This window comes from Onychomys torridus, chromosome 23, assembly GCF_903995425.1.
Source record: "Onychomys torridus chromosome 23, mOncTor1.1, whole genome shotgun sequence".
Taxonomy (NCBI): domain Eukaryota; kingdom Metazoa; phylum Chordata; class Mammalia; order Rodentia; family Cricetidae; genus Onychomys; species Onychomys torridus.
Window position 1 is genome coordinate 34,508,116 of NC_050465.1, and position 21,249 is coordinate 34,529,364.

Here is a 21,249-nt window from a genome sequence, read left to right on the forward strand (position 1 = left end):
TGTATGAGACATCAGTAGATGGAAAAGGGAAAGGAAAGAACAGGAGAGGAGGATACATGTGAACAGGGTATAGTCCGTGTGTGTGTGTGTGTGTGTGTGTGTGTGTGTGTGTGTGTGTGTGTGTGTGTGTGTAGACACCGAAATGAAATCTATCACTGCTGATTTAAATTTTTTCGGATGATAGAAAAAAGCTGAAAATTTTTATCTTCAATGATACAAATCATAAATCACACAGTTTATTCATTGAAAGTGTACAGGTTTGAAGCTTGGCTTAGGAATGTGCATCTCTCTGTACATGAGAGAGTCAAGAGTTTGAGGACAGTCTGGGTTACTTAACACTGTTTCAATATAAAAACAGGAGCAAAAGTATACTATTCAGTAGCTTTTACTATATTTGTAGAGTTTTGAAATCATCATTCAGTCAAATTGGAACACTTTGACCGCCTCCAAAACAAATGCCATATTCCCTAGCTATTGCCTGTTTCTTTTTAGCTCTGGAACTAGTAGTCTACTTCTGTCTATATAGACTCATTTATTTGAGAAACCTAAGATAAATGGAATCACTTAATATTCCCTTATGATTAGCTTTTCTTATCTTACTATGTTTAATGTTCATATAGTTTTGTTCCTTTCTGTAATCCTTCATCATGAATAATGGCGTTTGTTTCTCTACCTTTCTGCTGATGGGACACTGGACTTCGTGCTCCTGGATATTAGCTAAGCGGAAGGGCTTGGGTCCCTTGGGAACTCTGTGTTTATTATTTTGAGGAACCACTTAACTGCTTTTTCTGTGTTCACAGATGTTGCTAGAAGCTTGTCTTATGGAATATAATTAGCTAAATTTAAGGGAGCCATTAGTGTAGTACAGGGTAATGTGTGTGCTAGGTTTGTCAGGCTCGATAAGCTTATTCTTGAGGAAATAAATTATTAGCACAGAAGTAGAAATTTGTTTCGGTAGTTTGAGGCAGGAGCTCATGTAACCCAGGCTAACCTTGAACTCCTGATTCTGAGTGCTGAGTGCCATACCTTGCTAGAAATATGTTTTCAAGTGGATATTTTTAATGCACTCAAGAGTTTTGTGTTCATAATTTGCTGTGCAGTGAATGCTAATGTAATAAGTTAAGCTTTTAAAAATCGATTTAAGAATTAGAAAAAGGTAGGGTTATGGTTTAACTTAAAAGTTAAATTTTATTTTTAAAAAAGAGGCTGAAAAGATAAGCTACTGATTAAGAGCAGATTCTGCTCTTACAGAGGACCCAGGTTCAGTTCCCAGCACCCACATGGCAGCTTATAACAGTCTGAAACTCTTGTTCCAGGGTACCTGACAGGCTCCTCTGGCCTCTTTAGTCACCAAGCATACATGTGGTGCACATATACACATGCAAACACACACAAAATAAAAATATTTCAAAAAACTATATAGGAAATGTATCCTTTACTGGCAGGAAGTGTTGAAGTTACAGAGACTATATGTAGCCGAGTGTAATCTTACTTAGGCATATCACTACTGTGTGTGTTGTATTTTTCAGTAGATATGTACACACATACATTTGCCTAAGTACAAGAACCTTTATAAAAAGTAAAATTGGGATCACATCAGATGGGCTTTTCCAAGATTTTTTTTTGGGGGTGGGGATGTTTGAGACAGGGTTTCTCTGTGTAGCTTTGCGCCTTTCCTGGAACTAGCTCTGTAGACCAGGCTGGCCTCAAACTCACAGAGATCCGCCTGCCTCTCCCTCTGCCTCTGCCTCCCGAGTACTGGGATTACAGGTGTGCACCACTACCGCCCAGCTTTCAAGATTATTTTTACTATAATATCATTCAAGTACTTAATAGATGTTAGCTACATGTATGCATTTTGTGAGCTTTAATCATAGTCACAGAGATGTAGTCAATCATAACTCTGAGGTGGAGAAAGATTGAGACAGCAGAGTTACGACCTTTAGATGTGCTTTTAACATTGCTTCTTACAGACTTGAGTGAATTCTTTTTTTTCTGTATGATTATCAGAGTCCTCGGTGTGAACAACTGGTTTGATACATACCTTACTCCAAACAGTTCTCCCTGCAGAAAAGTACACATGCATCCAAAGAAGTGGTACCGAGTATTTGGAACAACGCTCTTGCTTTTGTGTTTTTCAGATAAACCACATAATCCCATGGTAAATGCCGGGGCAATTGTTGTGACATCGCTAATAAAGGTAAAATGTTGACATTTCCTTTCAACCTGGTGAAATTTAATAACTAAGGATAAATATGTATTTTGGATTATTTATGTAGGACTACGATACATTCATTTTCTCTTGGAATTAAGAAAGTAGTCTTGTTATAGTGGGTTAGGACTTTTATTTATTCCCTCCCAATGATGTCATTCTAAGGACAAAATGAAAAATATATGACTCACCATAAATCCCAACCATTAGTTAACTTCTGGATGTAGAGCTTTGGCACAAACTCAAGAACTTTGCAGAACAGTAGGAGTTGGTGTTCCTTTTAAGGTTTTTAATACTTTTTTCTCTTTGCTTCTAGAAAGAACAAGCTTTTTTCTAGAAAGAAGAATTTTTATATAATATTTTTATTAGTAAATATAGTAACATGTTCTAATTTGCGCTTAAGACAAAATATTTATTAAAAACAGTAAATTGTCTTTATCCTCATAAGCTGCTGTCACAATTCTCATTTAAATTTGTTTCATTTGTTTTACTTATATCATGTCATAAGTAAAAACAGTGAGGCTTCTTCCAATTATTACATTACTTACATTTCTGTGTTGGCATTGTATGTTGACTAATTTATGTTAGTGTTTGTATTGCCTTAATAATTGGAAGCTGATGTTTTGAAATACTTATTTCAAAATGGTTCTGTTGTGTGATAGACTTTTATATCATGCAATTTCAGATCCCTCCCCCTTTTCATTTTAAATTTCTACTTGTGTTAACTATTAAAATGAATTTTGTGCTTGGGACACTTACATGTTTCTCAGTAAATTTGTGCCTGTCTATTTCAGGTTAGAATAAAACATAACTCATGGATTTGTACATGGATTACTATAGATGGGGTACTCTGGATACAAACAGAATGCTGAAGGGTAAATTACAGGCTTAGCCCAGTTCACAAAAACTCACATAATGCTGTAATAGAAGTCCTACATTAACTGTCAATGAGTTTTAAAGCAGAAAACTGCTATCTTAAAAAAAATATATGCTTATTTTTGGGCAACGATTTATAAGCATTGGCCTACTAGATTTTATAGCCAAATAAATATCTTTTGATGTAGCTAGTTTTAGTAAGTTTATGCTATCTAGTTATCCCGAGGTGAAAAATTATTTGTAGAAAGGAGCAATGCAGCTATATACAAGCTCAGCTCTGTGTTTAGGTATCCTTAAGTATGAAATATACATAGATAAAGGGGCCTTTATCACCAGATCACTCATTAACAATTCAGAGTTGCACAAACAACGAATTAGAACTAAGGAAAGTTAATCTGCAATCTCTGTTAATGCTTAAGCTTTTAAAACACTAGGATAGCTTTAAACCATTTTTGTCCAGATTCCATGATTTTACATATATTGTAGTGGGTGCACTGACTTTCTTGAGGATGGTTCATGGATTCAGTCTTAAGAACTACTGCAGTGGAGGGGCTGTCGGAGTTCAAGGTTCCTCAGTTACATAGTGACTTAGGTAGACTGGGGGATTGAGATGAGACCTTGCTATAGGAAGGAAGATCCTGTCACAAAGTGGGGTGCTCACATTGGAAAAAAAATAACATGGCACACCAATAGGCTTCTCTTTAGAGGGCATATGTAACTGATTGACAAAACACTTCAACTGCATGCAGTTAAAAAATCCTTTTGTTTGATGATTATGGGCTCAGTCAAATACACTGACATGCTGCATGTGGGAATTGCATGTCTGGTCATACCACACCATCATTTCATTAGTTTCACTTACCATGGTGAGTCATATGTCATAAATCACATTGATCCCCATTAGTGTGAGCAGTTAGGAACAGTAAAGAAACAGACAACGTAAGTACAGTTGAGGGTCCAATAGTAAAGAAAAGGCATCTTGTGTTTATGAATTGGATCAGTTTTAAATTTGTAAATTTCAAATTTACCAGCAAAGTTGGCAGTTCATATTTAAACTCATTATCTTAGAGTCTTTGTTTTCAGACTGTTTCACAAGTATTTTTTTTAACTGAACATAATGTAAATCTTAAAAGGTAGAAGCTTGATACAGCTGTAAAACTGCCCTGAAAAAGAAGATATTCCTTAGGTTAAAGAAAGAATTTAGATTCATTGGGTATCGGTATGCAATCTATATGTTTATGAATTTATAAATTGGTAATGGTTTAAAATTGAGTTAATAAAACATAGCCAAACAGCCCAGTCGTCTTATTTATAGGAAATGGACGCTGGATGAGTTGTATCATCAGTAGAATCTGGTTTTGAGCTCAATCTGATATTCTATTATTTGTTAGGGTTTACTGTGCCATATTTAATGTAGGGATTGCCATTTCACTTAGTGACATCTTTGACTTTAGCAGTTATGAAAGCAGAAATACTGTGTTATTTTAACTTGTACAAAACTGCATCTAGTTTTAAATGGGTGTAGGAGTCATCATTTAGACACTAGTTGGTGCCCGCTCTCTGCATGCAAACAGGCTTCTTCCCGGAGCTTGAACTCAAGTGCCTGAAGCAGGTCTCGTCCCATGGCTGCCAGGTGCAACCGTGCTTTTAGCTCTTTACTTGACCTTAGGACTGTTTTGTTTTTCCATTCAAAGTTCAGGCTTCGTTATGGTGCCATGTTAGAACCCTCCAAAAAAAGTGGAGTCTTTAGTAAGACTCTTTATTTCATAATTTTGTAGTATTGATATTTTTTCCTTGTAGGATTGGTGGTGATCCTCAGGAAATGGGGGAAGAGGCAGAGCAAATGTTCAAAAGGATTAGCAGATTGTGGAAAAAGGAGGATTTGGACAGAAGGAACCTGTTGCATTAATTCTTAACCACTAAGCTTATAGGAAAACTCCAATATTTAAAATTTTAAACAAAGCTATATAGGTAAATACCTTTTTAAAAACAAATGTAATTTTACACTTAAAATGCACATAATTAAAAAGACATAAGGGTTATTCTTACTCGCTTTTCTCCTCTAGTAGCTACTAATTTTGAGGGAATGAATACTTGCTTATAGTCTGTTTTAATCTCATGTTGATAATGTGTGATTGTGTGGTTGAAAGGAAAGAATATGAAGGATAGTTATGTTTAGATGAAAAGACAGTATTTCACATGTTTTTATTTGCCAGTTATAGAACGACCTGGTTTTATCTTAAAAGTTAAAGTCTGATGCCTTGAGTATTGGGGTAGAAATCGATGGCAACAAATCACAAAACGATTGTCACCATTGCATTTTCATTTTAGAAATACGATAAGCTGTGTGATTTTCTGTATTTATGTCTATTCTAGTGATCATTTCTGAGTTTTATTACTTGAAAAAGTTTGCTTGTGTGTGTGGTTCTCCCCCCCCCCCCCCTGTTTTAGGAAGCAGTCATATTTTTTAAGTAAAACATTGAAGATTTTAAAGTGTTGCTCTGTAAAAACTCAAGACAAGTTTAATTCATTTATATGGTATTTTCCATTTTCCACATTAGCCATAATCTGGCAGATTTCTTAGTACTACCCACATCTCAGACGGTCTGTCATGTTTAGTAGCAGTGCACGATGCCTGGGCTCGGTACATTTGGAACACAGGAGTTTAGTGGTTTATTTACTTGAGTTTATATTAGTAGACACATTTGAGAAGTTTTTTTCTTTTCTTTTCTTTTTTTAAATGAAAGGCGGATTTTTTTCCAACTGAGTTAATTGTTCTGTTCCTTTATTTTTAGAGATAATCTGTAAAAATACTAGATCAGCAGGGCACAGTGGCACATGTCTTTATCCCAGTGCTCTGAAGCAGAGGCAGGTGGATCTCTGTAAGTTTGATCTCAGTTGTGTGTATATCCTAAGTTCTAGACCAATCATAGGTAATAGTAGGGCCCTGTCTCCAAAAAGCCCTAGAAGAATGTTCTTTTTTTGTTTTTAATACTAATTTGTAGTTTAGTAATGTTTAGTTTCAGAAGATTCTTGTGTGGCAAGATGAAAAACCAAGACTTTTATAAAAATCATTTCCATCACCTCTCTTTGCCTCTTTCTTCTGTGGTCTCTAATATTTAATTGGCCTGCATGTCCACTCTTTATGACTATGTTTCATAATAATTGATTAGCTATTGGCTGTTTAATGAAACATTTTTTGGTGTTACCAAGTATATCTGTTGTTGCAGAGTTATATGAATTCATTCACAAATATGTTGTAAAATCAGATATAAAAATACTCCAACATAGTTACATTAATTCTTTGAATTTAGTTTTTGTGATGCTAGGTATCAAAAATAGGGTGTGGGTCTAGCTGAGCTTTGTACCCTGAGCTACCTCCCTAGCACTTACATTAATTTTTTTAATAGACAGAGGAAAGCTCTGTCACCTTTGTTAAATCTTCACTTATGCCTTCCTTAAAGAGATATAAATCCTATAGTTTAATAGACACTTTTATACAAGATACATTTTTACAATCTGCCAGCATTAGTCTCTTTAATCTCTTCTCAAACAGACCACATGTTTGCATTTAAAAATCATTTAGTGAATAGATTCGAAATTTAAAATATATTTTTTCCCAGTTTTCATTTCTTAGAAATTCTTCCAGTCGTATTTACTACAGACTTCTGTGAACGTTTTCAGGATGGAAACAACACAGTATGTTATAGTGCTTGTACTGAGAGCTTCATTCTGGAGTACATGCGTCCCTGGTACATGAAGGGTTAAGGACGAGGAGCATTGGCAGTTTAAAAACGTTACTTTTCATATGTGCTTCCTATGTGCCCTTCTTAAAATAATTTGATTTTGGTTTAGGTAGTTCCCACTTTCCAGAAGAAAGGCCATCTCATGTGGTCCAAATTTTGTTACAGTTCACTGCTCTGTGGTAAAAGTCTTGGTTGCTAATGAGACAACACTGTAAAGTACTGAAGCTAGTAGTATTGAGCATGTAAATTAAAGCCTTATAAGAATTGTCACTACCACTAACAGTACTCTAGGGTGTTTCCCTTTGTCTAACAAAAGTGAAATGAGGCTTAAGCAGGTGGAGTATAGTACAATATTGATTGCGTGTGATAAGGTCCAGGTGTGAAAGGACTAAATAATATTGTAACAAAACCTCGTTCCATGTCAGTCTGCTCATTGATCATGAGAAAGGATTCTTAGAGTCTGTATAAACGATAGTGTAAGAATCTTACCATGTTCTGTCAGTAAACACTGTCAATTCGCATATGAACTAAAAATCAGTTATGATTTGAAGACCAAAGAAAATGCTCTAAAAGATAATAATACAAATTGGTGTGCAAGATGATTAGCAAATTGATACCTTCTTTCAAACATTTTACTGTGAAAGATTCAGTGGTGAACAGACAGAATAGAATGACCAGCCCCACTTACCCATTCCCTGCTTCTGTTATTACAGTGTCTGTTCCTTCACCCATCTCAACTTACTATGCCATAGCAAATTGATTTTTCTTTTTTTCAATTTTTCTTTTTTTTTTCCAGCAGAGCACATTTACTCTGTTTTGTATGTGTAAATATGTTTTTCTCATAAGAGTTTTGCACAAAAGCATTAATATTACAGTTAGGTCCCATCTATCTGATCTTTTCATCTGTTACATGAAAGAGAAATCTGTTATATTTCCAAGAGAGATGAGGGCAACTAAAGATTTAAATTAATCACCATTTCCAGGATAGATGTAAGAACAAACATTAATCAGATGCCTTTACACTTAAAGGGGAAAGAGAGACTTACTAGTCCATTGATTGTTTAGTATTTTATTTTTCCCTACTTACGTAAATCTGCATAGGGCATTTCAGATGCCCATTAAAACATTATTTAATAATAGAATCTGAATGCAATAAATAATACAATAAAGACAGGATTTTTTTCCCTCTTCTTTTTGTTTATTTATTTATTTTTTTATTTTCAAGACAGGGTTTCTCTGTGTGTATTTCTGGCTGTCCTGGAACTCCCTCTGAGACCAGACTGGCCTTGGACTCAGAGATCCACCTGCCTCTGCCTCCTAAGTGTTCAAATTAAAGGCATGCTAGGTTGTTTCTTAAGAACAATTTTTGAAAGCAAAATTCAATTTTTGTAAGCCATAAAATAGACCACATATGTGACCATGTCACATAGAGTCGAAATTTTTTTATATTAAACTTTATAATTCAATTAAGAAAACTTGTATTAATTTCACAGGGAACAACTTAGGTCAGAGAATGAAAGTTCATGTAACTTGTTTATTTTATACTGATTAGTTGTGTAACCAGTGATTATCCATGTGACAACACAGTTGTGCTTCTTTTTTTTTTTTTTTGTGCTTTTTCTAAGGTTAAAAGGTTTTCGTGGCTTAAATGTTGTTACATATTTTACAGCATTAGGATCTATGGAATATTTTGACAACTGCAACAGTTCAATGAAGTTGGTAATTTCTTCTTTTAATTATTTTTCATTGAACAGCTTTGGAGTTACATGTCTACATTTTTAATTCTGGTATATTATAAGAAAGCTTTTAAAATGTCAGGATGCTTTAGAGAAAATATATAACCCCTTTTGTAACATAGGGGTTACAGTCTAGCTGTCATTAAGTTATTTAAGTTTTGTTAATGTCTAATTTTGATGACATACTCTGGTGTTTCTTCCCGCTGCTGATTATGTATGTGTGGTTTTAGTTTATAACTAGCCTGATTTGTTGGGTTTCATATATTTATCAGTCATAACTTGAGTTCGCATAGGGAGAAGGGACCTGATTTTATTCAGTAGATGACACTCTAGAACATATAGATATATATCTTTAACAACATTCCAAATTATAATGCTTCGGAACTTTGAGGGTAGATTCTTAACAAATTGCTTTTTAAAATGGTTGTCAGATTATTTTATTTGAATCCTGTTTTAGAAATTAGAGATGTATTGTTTCTATTGGGTGCATATCACCAATTAATACGTTTGATTTCAGATCTACAGCTTACTGCTTTGTAAACTTCGTCGAGGTAAAATGAAACCATTTGGCTACTTGAACTGACATTACACAGGCCTTTTTCTAATAACATTGTGGTAGATAACATGTCATAACTGGAAATAATGAAACAATACATCTTCCACACTCTGAATTGACATAATGTTAACTATAATTGAAGTTAATTTTTTAGAACTATGAAGTCAAAATTTTTTAGCTCAAATAGTGTTACAAGTGAGAGTTACTGAGAGAGGGTAGAGCTCTATCCATGCTAGTAAAATGTAGCCAGCATTTGCATATATTAGAATTAGGATTAGAAAAGATCAGTCTGTTTTGCAACAACTCAGTTTTCTAACTCAATACGGGTTTAAAGACTTTGCTTTTTAAAAATACATTGTTCTTAACTGAAAATCATTCTTTATATATTATTAACTGTTTTGAGGGCAAAGTTTTAAAAGTTTTGAAATTGTGGAATTAACATTTTAGCAATCCATGTGCTGGTATGAAAGATAAGGGGCTCCAGGGTAATTTGTATTCTGTAACTCTGAGATTAGTAAATATATTCTTAAAATATATATTCCCTTTGTAATTCTTTATTTTTTTCAACATATGGGTGTTGACATGTACAAAAGTTTAAATATTAAGTTACTTTAGAAGGATTTCCTAGATGTAAAAGTACTGTACAGTGCATTAAAAACAGTGGTAGCAGTTTGAAGTTTGTATTGTATTAGCTTTGTACTGAACCTCAGCCCTGTCTGTATTAACATACTTACCTTTCATTTCTTTGCAGCAAGGAGTAAATAATGCTGAGAAGTTTGACTATGTAAGTACAACACAGAATCGTGCTTTCATACTACATTTCTCAAGCATTTAATTTTGGTTACTAATACTCTTAATTTGGTTTGTAGGTGATGCAATTTTTGAATAAGATGGCTGGTAATGAATATGTTGGATTCAGTAATGCAACGTGAGTCTAATTTGTTACTTGGGCTTTTCCAGTTGGTCAGACTTCTTTTAATTCACCTGGTAATCAGACTATAGAATTTTGTTTTCAATACTATTTTACTTCTTATATATAAACATATTCAAGCATGCACATAGGTATGTGCACACAGTCTACTTAGGACCCTAGAATTTATTCAGTGAATAGTTCATTACTTAGAATTTGGTCATCAAAGGGAAATTAGTCGGGTCTGAATTACCTGAAAGAAACATTTAAAAGAAGCAGAAATCCACAGCCACACCTTAGGCAGACCTTGGGGAACCCTGTGAAAGAGGGGGGGATTATGGGAGATGGATGGGGTCAAGGGCACCATAAGAAAACCACAGAGTCAACTAACCTGGGCTTCTAGGGTCTTACAGAGACTCAACCACCAACCAAGAGAGCTTGCATGGGACTGACCTAGGTCACACATGTTACAGTTGTGTATCTTGGTCTTCTTGTGGGTCTCCTAACAGTGGGAGCAGGAGCTGTCTCTGACTTGTTACCTACTCTTGAGACTCTTCCTTCCTACTGGGTTGCCTCTTCCAGACTCAATAGGAGAGGAAGTGCCTAGTCTTACTGCAACTTGATATATTATGGCTGGCTGATCCATAGGAGGCCTGCCCTTTTCTGAAGAGAAAGGAAAAGTGTATGTGTGGTGGCACGGGGTGGTGATGGTGGGGGTCCTTAGGGAAGGGACTGGGATTCCAGGCAGCATGCATTGCCATACCTGGGTTTTCAGTTGGTTCTAGAAATCTGATCTCCAATCTCTGTGCTTAGACGGCAGCACTTTACCAAATGAGCCATCTCCCTAGCCTGTTCTTCTTTAGATAGGTAAATTCATAGATTAGAGAGATAGAGAGATAGAGATAGATAGATAGATAGGGGTGTGTGTGTGTGTGTGTGTGTGTGTGTGTGTGTGTGTGCGCGCGCGTGTGTGCGCGCGCACTTAAGGTGTGTATGTCTGTCTGTGTTAAGGTGCCTGTGGTAGCCAGAAGAGGGCATCAGATCCCCTAGAACTGGAGATGAGGCCCTGTGAGGCACCTAAGGGAGCCAAGCTCTGGTCCCTGTAAGAGTAGCAAATGCTCTTAATCACTGTGCTGCCTCTAGCCCCGTTAGTTACCCTGCGTGACCAATTACCATTAATAAATTAAATTAAGAACAGAATGGTTTTCTTCAGCTCTGTTCCAGTAGTCTACTGGATCTCAACCCTTTTTCTTTCTCTTTCCCCAACTGGTATCAGTTACACTTTCAAAATACGATCTGACAAGGAAACTTGGTTAAAGGCCTTGTGTGCTTGTTTGACATTTAATACCCCTAAAAATGTGGTCCTTGGGGTTGGAGAGATGAGATGGCTCATGGGTAAGATCTATGGCTACTCTCCAGGGGACCTGGATTCAAATCCCAACACCCACATGGTGGCTGACAACCATCTGCAGCTCTAGTTCCAGGGGACCTGATGACCTCCTCTGGCCTCCATGGAGACCAAGCACACAGTGGTGCTCACATGCAGGCAGACACATACCATTATGGAATATCTGACAGCCAGGCTATGGTGCTGTGTGCCTTTAATCCCAGCTCTTGGGAGGCGGATCTCTTGAGTTCAAGATCAGCCTGGTCTACAAAGCAAGGTCCAGAATTGCCAGGGCTATTACACAGAGAAACTGTATCTCCAACTCCCCCCAACCCTCCCCACCCCCCACCCCCCACAGCTGTCCTGGGTTCTGGTAGTAGATGGTCCTCCATTCTTCTCCATGGACCATTTCCCAGATGCATCAGGTGTCAGCCATTTTTCCTGCTTCTGGCGTTGTCCCCCCCCCCTCCCCGGGATTGGCCACTGTTGATCTGATGTGTCACTGCCATCGGTTCCCTCAGCGTAGTCTGCTTTCGTGATTCTGTAGGACAGTTTAACAAGCTTTCCATTGATTTTAGTTCCTTTGTTCAGAATAAGTGGAGTTTAGAAAGGATCTGAGTGCATGTCCTTTCAAACAGTAAGTAAAGACTTATGGCCTGTTCTGTTGACGTAAAAGAGACAAAATCAGCAGTCCTGACCAAGTGTTAGATCACCATCTTTATGCTATGCTTTGCTATACGATTCAAGAACAATCATAAAGTTAAGTCATTTTTTTTCTTTCAGGTTTCAGTCTGAACGAGAAAGTGGAGACCGAAATTTTGCAATAGGATATTACTTAAAAGAAAAGAAGGTTTTAAATTTTTTTGTTACTATTCAAAGTTATTTTTGTTTACTGAGGTGACATCTAAGAACTCAACAATAGCCTTTAATTATTTAAAGTGAAAAGTTTTTACAAAGCACTCAAGTGTTAACAAATTACTAATGTTAATATTAAATTGATTTTATGTGTCTGGTAGTATTAGAATATTTGATGATAGTGTAAATTCTGGTTGAAGTTTGTTGCTTTTTTTTTGAAGTTCACTGTCTGACTAGTGTTGATAACCTTTTTTTTTTCCTTTGAAGAAGGAAAAGACTGGTTCAATATGATGATAAATTACAAATTACTTTATCTTTGTCTCTTAAAATAGAATTTAGGAATTTATATAATATATAACTTCTTTATTTTTATATTTATAGTGTTTGTAGACTCCATACTGTTTTGATTTGAAGTGAAACATTTTATACATCTTAAACTTAACACTGTACTTTTTATGTGCTTTTTTGTTTGACAGAGTTTTCATTGCTTTTTTTTTTTTAATTTGGATTTTGCTTTTTTCAGTGTTTTCCTGAAGGCACAGACATGGTTGGGATACTAGATTTTTATTTCCAGGTAATTTTTGCTCATGATTGTATAATGTATCTTTATAAATAGATGTATCACATTTTACAAAATTCTAATGTCTCGGATACATTCTAGCCCATGAGAAAATAAATTTCCATTGGCATTGAAAAGATGTTATGAAAGGCTCCTAAAAATCCACACATCAGAATGGAACAAGGAAAAAAATGTAGAAATATATTTAGATTAAAAATGGCAGTTCTATAAACTGGTTTTTCCTACTCTGTTTTCTTAGTGTTTTTTTGTTTTTTGCCTACAAACAACTTTGGTTTTCAGAGGGCTCTGTCAGCATTTTAAATGTCATTCTTTTGTGCTATCTGGCTGTCTTCTCTCACTGCATCTTTTTGATCCTGATTTAATTGGTGCTGAGAGTTGTTCCGCACATGCCTTCAGTGTTACATAGTATGTGTGTTCCTCTAAGCTAAGAGATCTTCATATTTGTGTGATGTTGAAGAGCATCCCACACAGATAATTTCCTATGGTGCAGATACCAGTTTAGTACAGCCTTCTTTGAAATCCAACCCGTCCTCAGGTATTTTTACCTCATCAAGTTGTAGTAATGAAGTTTGATGGAAGCACAGCTCTTAGATACCATTTACTCAGTGTGAAGGCTGTACTGGGAATCCAGTCTGTCCATATACATCCAGGTCAGTGTAGTGACCTGTTTGGGTTCTGAGCCCTGTTTCTTTCACCAGCAAGCACAGCACTGAGCACAGCACAAGCTGTGTAGACCTCCTTGGAACCGTCTCTGGAAGTCAGTGTCAGTTTTACTCTAGCAGTAGAACACTGACTGAGTTTTGGCTATTATAGTTTAAATCACACGACTTAAATACATTGTGACATTTCGATTCTTTAGTACAGGAATCGAGGTAGCCATAGAGGTACTCTCTATATTGAGAAGTGAATTTAACTAAGTGAGCATCAAGCTGTCAGGAAATGGTTCTTAAATTGGTATTTGTCTAGTTAGGAGATAATTACTTTATGACAAGCAAAATTTGATTAATTCTAAGTATGAACTAGGAAATGATAAAAGGAATTTAAAATTTGTTTCTCTAAGCATTTCCCTACTGTAGTTAGAGTTTTCCTGCCTGGCCCACAGTCGGGACAAATCTCTCTTACCCGCCAGTCCCACAGTCACTCAGACCCAACCAAGAAAGCACACAGAGACTTAAATTGTTTACCAACTGTATGGCCGTGGTAGGCTTCTTGTTATCTACTTCTTCTATCTTAAATTAACCCATTTCTATAAATCTATATTTTGCCACGTGACTTGTAGCTTACCATTACCTTACATCCTTCTTGCCATGGCGGCGGCTGGCAGTGTCTGTTCTCCCCAGCCTTCTACCTCCCATAATTCTCTTCTCTGCTTGTCCTGCCTATACTTCCTGCCTGGCTACTGGCCAATCAGCATTTTATTTATAAAGAGTGGTATCCACAGCACTTCCCCTTTTCTTTTTTGTTAAAAAAGGAGGGTTAACTTTTACATAGTAAGATTACAGATAACAAAGCAATTATCAAGCAAGAATTACAGTTACAATATTAAAGAAGATATCCTATCTATCTTATATTTGTCAGTCTAAAGTTTTATATCTAACTTATCTTTTATCATAACTGAGGAAATTATAACTGTCTAGTCTTCAACCACATCAAAGACCTCAGAAAGATATATTATTACCTGAGAACTGCCAGAAGGATGCAAGCAACTTTAGGGAGTCTTGCAGGGTAGACAGAGACAGCTGGCAGCCTGGACAGTCACCTAATGTTCCTTTGTAAAGTTGGGGCATTTGTCTTCAGCCCACAGGGCTAGAGTCTCTCGGTCACTTCTCTCAGTGTCCTGTAGAATGTCTGGCAGTTTCCTCTGCAAAGCAGGAACCTGAAGGATCATTTTGTCAAGCAAAGTTTAGTGGTTGCCTTTCTATGGGTCCTGCATGTCCAGTCGATCAAGCAGTCCAGGCAAGAACAGTTTCTTGCCCAAATGGCTATTTTTGCCAAGGTGAAGATAAGATATGAAGTGTCTTTAATGCCCATCCTCCTCTCTGAAGTAAATCGGTGTTGCCAGGAGCAGACATGTCTCACTGTCCAGAAAGTCTAAATTTTAAAAATATTTTAAATGCCATATTCTGAAGGTCTTTGAAGTATTTGAAGATTACCTATCTATCTGAAATATCTCTATGTATACCTAGAAGACTTAACTAACATGGCTACAAGTATGATTATCATACATGATTAATTATTAATCTATTTTTAATTATCCATTACAATTTTAAATGAGCTATACAAACATAATACCTTAAATAAGAGTAGAAATATGCACACAGTATAACAAAATTAACTTAAAGTTTGTATCAGTAGACTAAAATCTATACCAATGTAAAACATTTTAAACAAGTTGTTGCTCTTTAGAAGTAAGTCCGTTAATCTACCCTTTCATCCTATTATAGCTATATCATATGCGCCGCGCCCCCCCCCCCCCCGTTTTTTTTTTTTTTAGAAAGAGATCACATTTATAGTCAACCTGGTTTAAATAAAAATGTTGTTTTATTTCTGTCCCACATCAGAGGGCTCTTCTGATTTGGGACACAGAATCTCTTAACCTTTTTTTTTTTTTTTTTAAGCAGTATGTCTGAGTTTAGAGAAGGAGTGAGCCAATTCCATCTCCAAAGCCAGCTTGATAATTTTGGGAAATTGGGCATAGTTTCTCTTACTACTTCCTGCTGGAGGGGGGCGCTGTATCTTATGGGGACACAAAGAAAATTTTAGGATTATGGAGTAGTCCATGAGGGTAAACCTCTGAGCCAGTTGCCTTGAAAACATTGTGGATGTTGGATCATCTGGGCCATGGTATCATCCGAGACCCTTCAGGTGATCTTGGCTGATCAGACCTGATGTATCTTAATTTGGAACAAATCCACAGCCTCTGGTTTTCTGTGGAAACAAAAGCAGAGACTCTTTTCCAAAGCAACATATCCTTATATCCAAATTCTGAAGTCAAGGTACCTTTAAAATTTACATATTTGTTTAACTCAACAGCTTTTACGATCAAATCTTTTTTCTGTAGTTAAAAATCTCAAAGAAAACACAAACCAGATTCTCTGCGTAATATCCATCTTTGTAAGACTGAAAAGCCACTGTGGCTGCTGGCTCCGCCCACCTCAGCTTCCCAACATAGCGGTGGTACAGTTTACCGCCAGCTTTGGGTCTGGAGCCATGTGAACCATCAACTATCAGAAGCAGTTCTATCAAAGCAGCGCATAGCCCAGAAACTTTTTTTTTTTTTAAAACTAGCAAAGGCTAAATCCAACATGCAGCAGAGTAAATTGCTGCTTGTAGATTCCTCATTCCCGCCACACTGCAGGTCAGACTCACACGCCAGGAACTCGCCATAGTAGCTCAAACCAGCAGACTGCCACTAACTTGAGAGAGACAACTAGGAAGCTGTTTTTAGCTCCATTTTAGAATCTTTTTTCTCAGGTTTTAGGTGGAAACTCTTGCCAACACGTTGGGCGCCATTTGATAATTGTTTTGTTATATGTAATTTTACTATATAAAAGTTAACTTTGCTTTTAAAAAAAAAGAAAAGGGGAGAGTGCTGTGGGATGTTCTGTATGTCAAATGTGTTGCTCTGATTGGTTAAAATAAAATAAAGTGCTGATTGGCCAGTAGCCAGGCAGGAGGGTAGGCGGGACAAGGAAGAGGAGGATGCTGGGAACCGGAACGCTGAGGAGAGACACTGCCAGCCGCTGCCATGAGAAGCAACATGTAAAGACACCCATAAGCCACAGCCATGTGACAAAGTATAGATTAATAGAAATGGGCTAAATATAAGAGTAAGAGCTAGACAATGATAGGCCTGAGCTAATGGCCAAGCAGTTTAAATAATATAACTGTCTGTACAATTATCTTATACATGGGTTGTGGGACCATGGGGGTTGGTGGCACCTGGAGAGAAGCTCTCCAACTACACCCTACTTAGGCAATGATAATGGTAATCTCCTTCCTCTGTTTTGAGATGGGGTCTGGCTGGCCTGGAACTCACAATGTAGACAAGGCTGGCCTCCAACTAACAGCTCAGTCCTGGGATTAAAGGTGTCTACAAACATACCTGGCTAAGTCTTCTTTTAGAAAGCATTTTCCTACTCTGCTCTGTGGGCCAGTGTAGCAACTGATGTAGTTAGAAATTCCCCCTAGCTGGTAATCAAAGATAAAATGTCGAGGAATATTTCTTCAGGCTTATGGATAAATTGGGTTGTGAGATGAAGTGTTAATGCTGTTGATGTTATGTGGGCTTGTTAATGTGGAAGGCCAGTGTTCTCCTGAGGACACCCGTGCTTTCATTCTGCTACTTTGATGGCATTTACATTAAAAAATTCATTTTACCTAGGCGCTGTCTCTTTGTTGTGGAATATCTAGTGTCCACAGTAAATAGCAAGTGACAACTGCTAGGGCCTTTAAAAGGTAGCATTGTATAGGTTCATGGAGCACTCAGGCTGTCTGAAATAGTTTTGTTTGTCCTTGGTTTGTTGCTCTGTAAATTGGAATGCTAGGCTCTGTTATAGGTGAAATATTACCTGTTTTATCATCGTAACCCCCCCTTCCCCCCGGAGGCATGCGTTTAGTGATCATTTTTCATGCTGATGAGGGTTGCTTTATCTTAAAAGATATTATTTCTCACTATTACAATAATGTATGATGGATAGAAAACATAATATTTAAACAAATTTGAATATATAGAGCAGTAAAAAAGCTTAGTGTTTAGGGTGTTTGGCTCTTTTTCACCTAATTCGGTCACCAAAATACAAATTTGGACAACTGTGAATAAATCTTAAAATGACTGGAACTTGGTCAGGTGAAATCTTAGAAATGTCATCAAGTTCAGAGTAAAATCATCCCTTTTGAAGCCATATTTCAGATTTGTAGGTGACATCAGATAAAATAGGTTGTGATAGAAGGCAGGTGAGGTAAAACACCACGAGCCTGAATTTCCATAATTCAGTTTTTTCTTTGTTTTAGCTATGCTCCATTGAAGTGACCTGTGAGTCGGCCAGCGTGATGGCCGCGACCTTGGCTAATGGTGGTTTCTGCCCGATCACTGGGGAGAGAGTCCTCAGTCCTGAGGCAGTTCGAAATACACTGAGTTTGATGCATTCCTGTGGCATGTATGATTTCTCAGGGCAGTTTGCGTTCCATGTAAGTAATGCTGATTAATTTTCTCTTGCAAGGAACTAGTCTATACTGGTCCTTTTAAAAATGCAGTCTGAACTTTGCTTCTAAAGCGGTTTCATTTTTGGAGAGAGGCTTGTTTTCAAGGTTAATTGGTTACAAATGAGTAAGGAGTACAGTTAAATAGTATGCAAGATGTCCTTTAAGAACTCAGTCACTTTTCATGTGTAAAAGGTAACCATTCTTGTTCTGAAGGCATTTTATGATACAAGGTTAGTTGCTGTGATTTCATTGCTAATGCTTGGCATTATGGTAGATCATAACTCAAGAAGTCCTTAAACTCAGAAAATGCACACATGAGGCCTGAGTCTTTGATTAAAAGTAAAGTATATACTAATAAAACTTGAAAAAAAATTTTTTCTGGGGGACCAGTTTCTCTGTGTTTAAAAATTGTTCTTTAAGCATGTGTATGGTACTTGTGAAATATGAAGGTATTTATTTGATCTTATTATGTTGATACATCATAATGCCCTTCCAAAAATTGTTTTTGTAACTTTTTATTTATTTATTTAAAGAAATTTGTCTTTTTCATATATTTGTGTGTGTGTTGTGGTTCCAAGGATTGAACTCAGGCCATCGTACATAGTGTCCAGCCCCTTTACCATACTGAGCCATTTTGCAGATCCTGCAGTTTTCATATGTAGTACAATAGAGAAATGGATTTCATGTTATTCATCATTCACCTTTGTTAATTATGAATACATGACCAATCTTGTTTGATCTGTGTGCATACTTGCTTTTTTAAATCTTGTTGTACTCCAGTATGTAATTGTAAATACATAGCACAGCATTGTAGTACAACAAATTTTAACTATTGCATATAAAACTGTTAGTGTTATCATTTAACATCACCACTAAATTTAACAGAAAAATACTTAATCATCAAGATTACTTGTAAAGTACTATAATCTGATGGTTTCATTTGCTTGTTTTGTTTAGTTTTTGCAAGATTGCTGCAGTGGTATATTTCTGTCAAGCACTTGATATCTGAATCTTAGTAATCTACTAAGGACTATTTCTCTGGCAATGCTAATTTTGTGCTTTATTATAATTATTCCACCATTATACAGTGATACCATCTTGCATGTTTTTTGAAGGAGATTAATTTGTATTAACATTTCTCTATTGCTTGGTTATTTCTCTGACTATACTTCAGAAAATCTTAAGAAGATGTAACTCCTCAGGTTTATTTATGAAATATTTTTTAGAAAAGACTATTATATTTAGAATCAGTATGCTTTTTTAGGATTACAGTTCTGTAAAATAACATTCATAGCTCCAGAGTTCATATTCAAGTGCATTAAGTTACAAAGTGTCTTTGAATTTTTTTCCTGTGTTCTACTGTATTCCAATCACTTTTGAACTTCATTTTCTGTATTATGAATATATTGATACATATCTATACAGCAGTTTTAATGGAGAACTTATCTTACCCTGTGGAGGTTGGAGGAAAACCTGGGGGTCAGTCCTTTTCTCCTTCCATGTAGACCTCAGGAATTGAACTCAGGTTGTCAAGGTGTGCCCTAATTGTGAAACTGTTCTCAAACGTAATGTTTTAATTTATTAAAATATTTATGTGAATGCCCCTTTTATTCAATTATTTTCAGGTTGGTCTACCTGCCAAATCCGGAGTTGCTGGGGGTATTCTTTTAGTTGTCCCCAATGTCATGGGCATGATGTGCTGGTCTCCTCCACTTGACAAGATGGGCAACAGTGTTAAGGGGATTCACTTCTGTCACGTAAGCAAATTTTCTTAGTTAAAAAGGGGTGGGGGGGCATTCAAGCTGCTGTCCAGGAATTTCCTCTTTCACTTATTTGTGTAGGGTTTTTATCCCCTTGGTACTTTCCTATCTGTGAACTAGTTGACTAGATTGTGTTGGAGGTGGTCCTACAGAAGCTTCAAATTGCCTCTAAAAACAGGTCCCATTTAATTTTCCTTCAGAAAATTCTCTTTATGTTTACTTTATTAAAAATTGTATGTGTATGGGTGTTTTGCCTACAATATATGTTCTGTAATTGGTGTCCTTGGAGGCTAAAAGAAGGTGTCCTATCCCTGCAACTGAAGTTACAGTTGTGAGCTGCCATGTATGTGGGTGCTGGGAATCAAACCTGGGTTCTCTGGAAGAGCAGCCAGTGCTCTTAACTGCTGATTGTTTTAATTCCCAGATTATAATTTACTTTCAGTTTTTTAGAGCCCGGCAATAGAGAATTAAAACTCAGATCTCTTTTAATAATTGAGTTATCAAAGCAGCTTATACTGCAAATAAAAACAAAGACAAGTTTTAAAAATTATGTGCTTTTGTTTTTAGTTTAGTGGTTTGTTACCAACTAATTCTTGGTAATGTTTCAGCTTTGTGTGTATTTTCATTTATTACTTCCCAGAGCCCTTGTTGAGTGCTGCACATTTGTTGGCTTCCCAACTAAAATTAAGATTACTGTTCAAACTTAAATATTTTACAAATCTAGAGAATGGTATTATATTTTGGATAAGTGATTTTTAAGAGATACATTTTATGGTATTTTTATAATTATTTTACATAAGTTGCCCTTCATGTGACCTTATTAAAAATGGCAGTTTGGGTGACTGAGCCTTAATGTTTAGTTCTTACCCTGGGGTCCTTCCTCTTCCTGACTCATTGGGCTGTTTGATTAGCTGGCAGCGTGGTTGCTGGGAGACACTAGTGAAGCCTCATAGTAAAAACATAATTGGTTGCAATATGAATAAACAACCAGCCGATTTCTTAAATGGACTCTGTGTAACTCTTTACAGGATCTTGTTTCTCTGTGTAACTTCCATAACTATGATAATTTGAGACACTTTGCAAAAAAGCTTGATCCTCGGAGAGAAGGTGGTGATCAGAGGGTAAGCCAGTCCTTTCTTAGATTCTTCTCCATTGTTTTCTCTAAGACAGGAAGTAACCTCGCCTGCCTAGATAGATAAAACTTCAGTTTGCTAGCAGTCTCATGTCTTTGCCAATTTCAAATAAAGAAGATGTTGACATTTTTATTTTCAGGCACTAGTACATAGATATATTAAAATCATTTTTTGATGTTTAAACTGGAAATGGTTAGCTTAGCAGCAGTGCCAGTTTCTGCTGCTTTATGTAATTATTTTGTAATTGATTACATTAAAATAAGATAGAAGATTTTATGTACTATAAATCTAAT

General features: G+C 36.4%; 1 protein-coding gene across 3 annotated transcripts in view; it reads left to right on the top strand.

Moving 5' to 3' along the window:
• Positions 1-21,249, top strand: part of Gls (glutaminase) — a 71,263-nt gene that overhangs the window by 24,875 nt on the left and 25,139 nt on the right. For 2 of the 3 annotated variants that reach the window (XM_036172955.1, XM_036172954.1), the window contains exons 7-14: positions 2,142-2,200; positions 9,878-9,910; positions 9,996-10,054; positions 12,207-12,273; positions 12,802-12,852; positions 17,872-18,048; positions 19,689-19,820; positions 20,852-20,944. In XM_036172955.1, coding sequence (XP_036028848.1) covers positions 2,142-2,200; positions 9,878-9,910; positions 9,996-10,054; positions 12,207-12,273; positions 12,802-12,852; positions 17,872-18,048; positions 19,689-19,820; positions 20,852-20,944 — 671 coding nt within the window. Of the gene's footprint in view, positions 1-2,141; positions 2,201-5,070; positions 5,971-9,087; positions 9,122-9,877; positions 9,911-9,995; positions 10,055-12,206; positions 12,274-12,801; positions 12,853-17,871; positions 18,049-19,688; positions 19,821-20,851; positions 20,945-21,249 lie in introns of those variants that run through there. The other variant, XM_036172956.1, reaches the window with a different exon arrangement.